The 4494-nt window shown below is 56.5% G+C and overlaps 1 protein-coding gene and 1 non-coding gene across 2 annotated transcripts in view; both read left to right on the forward strand.

The window, feature by feature from the left end:
* The window catches only part of RPL18A (ribosomal protein L18a), a 3433-nt gene extending 760 nt beyond the window's left edge, over nt 1-2673 (forward strand). Inside the window, exons 2-5 of the mRNA XM_045496594.1 lie at nt 679-858; nt 1494-1623; nt 2186-2295; nt 2516-2673. Of these exons, the coding sequence (XP_045352550.1) occupies nt 679-858; nt 1494-1623; nt 2186-2295; nt 2516-2608 (513 nt within the window). The 3' untranslated portion in view covers nt 2609-2673. The remainder of the gene's footprint in view (nt 1-678; nt 859-1493; nt 1624-2185; nt 2296-2515) is intronic.
* LOC123607781 lies at nt 1980-2112 on the forward strand. The gene has a single exon (XR_006716920.1). It is a non-coding gene; the product is annotated as a small nucleolar RNA SNORA68 (small nucleolar RNA).
* Nucleotides 2674-4494: the final 1821 nt, after the last annotated feature.

Here is a 4494-nt window from a genome sequence, read left to right on the forward strand (position 1 = left end):
TCTATAAGTAAAACGGCAAGTCCGTGAGAGATACGTTCCTTTGTACTATATCGCAGAGTTTGGCCTTGGCCGACATACTTGTCTGTGCATCCGTGTAAACAGGGAGTTTCCACTGGGAAGTCCAAACCCCTTGGACTGCTGCTGGGAAAACTGAGGTAGCTGCAGGTCCCGTGGCAGCGGTGCTGAGAGTCCAGGGCTGGGGAGGGCACTGGATTTTTTTTTTTTTTCTTTTTTTTTTTTCCTGGTTCTGCCTGGAGCGTGCTGTGGGATCCCAGGCTGGTCACTGGCTTTGGGCCCCCCAGTGGAAGAGAACTTTGGGGAGACGTAGTGAGCTGCAAAGATGCAACGGAGTTAGGAGGCTGCAGGCCTAGGCTTCAGCTTTTCCCAGGAATGTAAACGGAAGGAGGAAGGACAGTGAGATTGATAGCCCTGCCCAGCTTTCTGGAGCCGAGGCAAAGGGTACACAGGCACCTTAGTTAATCCTCCGTGCCCTCAACCCCTGTCGTGGAAAGGCTGGGACAGTGGCGTGGCTCCTTCATCAGGATTCCACACGGATGCCCTGGGAGGGGACAGTCTTCTCGCTCTCCTGCTCCATATTGGGAAAGGGAGCAGGGTCAATCTTCACGGTTGCCTCAGAGCTCTGGGTCAGGCCTCATCTCACCCCTGTTTCTCTTTCAGCTGCGAGAGTACAAGGTGGTGGGGCGCTGTCTGCCCACCCCCAAGTGCCGCACTCCACCGCTGTATCGCATGCGAATCTTCGCACCTAATCATGTTGTCGCCAAGTCCCGCTTCTGGTACTTTGTGTCTCAGCTGAAGAAGATGAAGAAGTCTTCAGGGGAAATTGTCTACTGTGGGCAGGTACGGGGCGTCTGAGACAGGGTGAGGTCTGGAGTGGGTTGTTTACACGTTCCTGTGGGGGCCTTCCCCACTGCACAGAGTTCCCAGACTTCATAACCCCTGGCCTGTTCGTATGTGCTGTTGAGGCCCTAGGTCAGGATGGGACAGATCCCTCAGTGCCCTTTTCCTAATGAAAGAGCCCAAGGCCCAGAAGGGTGTGGCTGGCATGCCGGGACACCTTGGCTGAGGCCCGCACCTTTGCTGGACCTCATCTACGAAGGTGCCATCACTTGGGCATGTTTGCTGTGTTGGGCACTGGACTCTGCGTCATATGGCCACACAGGGTGGCAGCTGGTTTTTGGTCTAGATAGACCTGGGTGAGTGGCGTTTGGGAGGAGCCTGGAGCTGGTGGTCCACATGGGGGGAATATCCAGGCCTGGACTGCTGTGTGCCCCCGGCTGTTGTTACGGTGGGAATTTGTCCTAGGACAGCAGGTTTTCCTCGTGTACTTTAAAATTCAAAGACTAGGAAATAGGCGCAGGAGAGGCCTGGGGCTGGGCTGTCCTTGGAGCAGCAGGGGCAGATGATCAGCCAGGGTAGTAGAAGTTGGGCTCGAGCCCGCTCACTACGCTTGCCTCAGCCAGTTTCTTTGGCAGGTGTTCGAGAAATCCCCCTTGCGGGTGAAGAACTTCGGCATCTGGCTGCGCTACGACTCCCGCAGCGGCACCCACAACATGTACCGGGAGTACCGGGACCTGACGACCGCGGGCGCCGTCACCCAGTGCTGTAAGCTTCCGGTGGCCACAACCCGGTTTCTCCTTTAGACTCGCCTCGCAGGCGTCTGCAGCTCATCTGCCTGTGTCCTCCCACTCCTTCAGTCTGAGGCAGGACGGGGAGTGGGTGGTCCCAGGCGTGGTGGTTGGGATGCAGAGGCAGTGTTTGTGTTTGCTAAGGGGACAGGAGTGGAAAGGATGTTCCGGGTGCATCTTTTTCTGGAGCCTGGCAGCAGGGGGACCTTTGGAGTTGATCACTCGTATGGCAGTAATTCGCACCCAGAATCTAGCCGGGGCCCTGTCTGTAACGGATGTGGTGCCAGTGGCCCCAAGAGCTCCCAGGGCAGGTTGCCTGCCGGGGCCAAAACCGAAGCACCTCAACCCAAGAACTGCTGTTTCTTGTAATAGCGGTTTAAACAGAGGTGCTAACAGCAAGTTGATCTCGTCGCCTTTGGGGGGCTGTGGCCGTGCTCCTCAAAGTGAATTGAGAGGTTCTACAACCCTGGTAGCCCACGCCTGTTGGGGTCCTTCCGGGTCAGGACCCCCGGCCCACGTTCACCTTCACCCTCCCGCAGACCGAGACATGGGTGCCCGGCACCGTGCCCGGGCCCACTCGATCCAGATCATGAAGGTGGAGGAGATCGCAGCCAGCAAGTGCCGCCGCCCGGCAGTCAAGCAGTTCCACGTGAGTGCCCTGGGGGCCCTGCTGGGTGGGCTGGGCTGAGGGGGGGGTCTCCCTTGGAACATGGAGCTGGCCTAGCTGCTCCCCTGTCCCCCAGCCTTGGGAGCTGCAGAGAGGCACTGGGTTTGACGCAGGAGCCCGGTGGGGGGTGGCCACACCTCAGTGGCCCCTGGAAGAAAGGTTAAGAGGCTTCGTCCCCCTCACCCGTCTCTCCTTATCACAGGACTCCAAGATCAAGTTCCCGCTGCCCCACCGGGTCCTGCGTCGCCAGCACAAGCCACGCTTCACCACCAAGAGGCCCAACACCTTCTTTTAGATGCAGAGCCTCCCTGGCCCCAAGTCCGCCCAAATAAACTCCTTGGGAAAACCCGGGTGCTCAGACACGCTTGTATTCTTTGTACACCCTGCAGAGCTCAAAAGGGCGCAGCCAAGCTGTGAGTTCTCTGCTCTGGGAGGGGTCTTTCTCTCTTGAAATGGGACCCAGACACTTGATTTCTCCGGAAGGGGAGCTCTAGAAATGAGAAGGCCATACCCCCTGGGACTTCATCCAGCAAGGGGCCGTCATGGGCCGGGTCCTAGAGCCAGAGGGCCCACTTTTCAGCCCCATCGACTGGCCCTCTGCTGTGAGCTTTGTAGCATGTTGCAGGCCAAAAGGTTTGGCCCCTAGACCTGTTCCACCTGCCTTGTGAGGCACAGGCCTCAACTCTCCCCACGTCTGTGGTAAGCTGTGGCACTTGGGTGCCTGGAAGGAATCGGGACGTTAGGGTTGGTTCATTCCACCTACGAGTTTTCCCTTCCAGGCTTAGAACCCTAGTCTCTGGTTCTGGGATCCTCAGAGCAGACGTGAGGGGGCACCTGAGAGGGCTGTGGTAGTTTGTCCTTCACTGGCTTGGGGGCCCCTCAAAGGACACCCTAATCCTGCCCAAGGAGGTGAAGGCCTCACTGGGTATCTGTCTCCAGGCAACCGCTTACAGCCTGGGGAATTCTAGGCATGAGGCTAATCCCACCCTGGCTGAGCCCGTCAGGAGGCCGACACAGCTAGGAAGGAGCAAGGATCTTGGGAGACATCTGTCCTTGGTGTGTGATCTTGAGCAGCCCCGGCCCTTTGAGCCTTGATGTTCTCAGAAGATGAGGGCACGGAGCGGATTTAATTTACTCGGTTGACAGTACTGGGGAGAGTCGCAACTACGGGCACCGGGGGCAAAGGTCAGTCAGGATCGCCTTCTATTCCGGGGAGCCGGGGAGTGAGAAGAAGGCAGGGCAAGTCTGTGTGGGGTGGGGTGTGGGGAGCAGCCTGTGCTGGAGTGTCCCAGGCAAGGGTACGGCCTCCCCCTCCCACTTGGGGGGAGGGGGCTAGTTGGCATGATCAGTCTGAGTGGTTTCCGGAAAACCAGGTCCTCCACCTATGCTTGGAGCGGCACCCAAGCCAGGGTTTGTGCGCAGCCAGCCGTTGTCACAGGAAAGACCCCTGAGGATGGGGTGCCAGGCTTCCGAGACCTTCGCGGCTGCCCTGCCTGCTGTTCTAGAGTGGTTCTTTCCCATCTCCAGGCCTTTGCGCTTTGATGGCTAAAGAAAAATCACTTCTTAGGATTTGAATTTGCTATTTTCTTAGGAGGTGGGCACTTTTCTTTAAGTAAAAATACTTGTGTGGTCTCGGCTCATTTCTCTACGGGGCTGCGGGTCATAAGTTACTGTTTTGTAAAGGTATGTATGTAGGCGGAAGATGTGAAAAATACATGTTTTTCCCCGTAGATGGTACAAATACTTTTCTAGGGCACTTCATGTTTCTTCAGGTATATTTTGGGAGCCAGGCTAGAGTTTTTGAACTTTTTACTTTGTTGATTTCATTAATCTTTTGGGATTTCGGGCAGAAACCCCTCCTCCTTCCTCAGTAATTGGATCTCTGTATCTAGATGCCCCCCACAAAGAAAAAATCCGTTTCCCAGCCTTCTCATCTAGGAGTACTCGTGATACTAGCAGTGGTGATGTCTGCCATTTCCAGGTTGTCCCCATCTGGCTGGAATAGAGGCAGGATGGCCGGTGCGCCAGCAGCCCTCTTTGGCCATCGAGAAGCCACACTTGAGCAACAAAGTGGAAGGGCTTTGGACACCTGACCCTGTGTCTGCAAGATTAGAACATGGAGAAGGAGCCCCAGTCCTGCTTGGACTGGAATCTGGAGCCCTTCAGTGATCGTGACTTGGT

Source organism: Leopardus geoffroyi, chromosome A2, assembly GCF_018350155.1.
Source record: "Leopardus geoffroyi isolate Oge1 chromosome A2, O.geoffroyi_Oge1_pat1.0, whole genome shotgun sequence".
Classification (NCBI taxonomy): Eukaryota; Metazoa; Chordata; class Mammalia; order Carnivora; family Felidae; genus Leopardus; species Leopardus geoffroyi.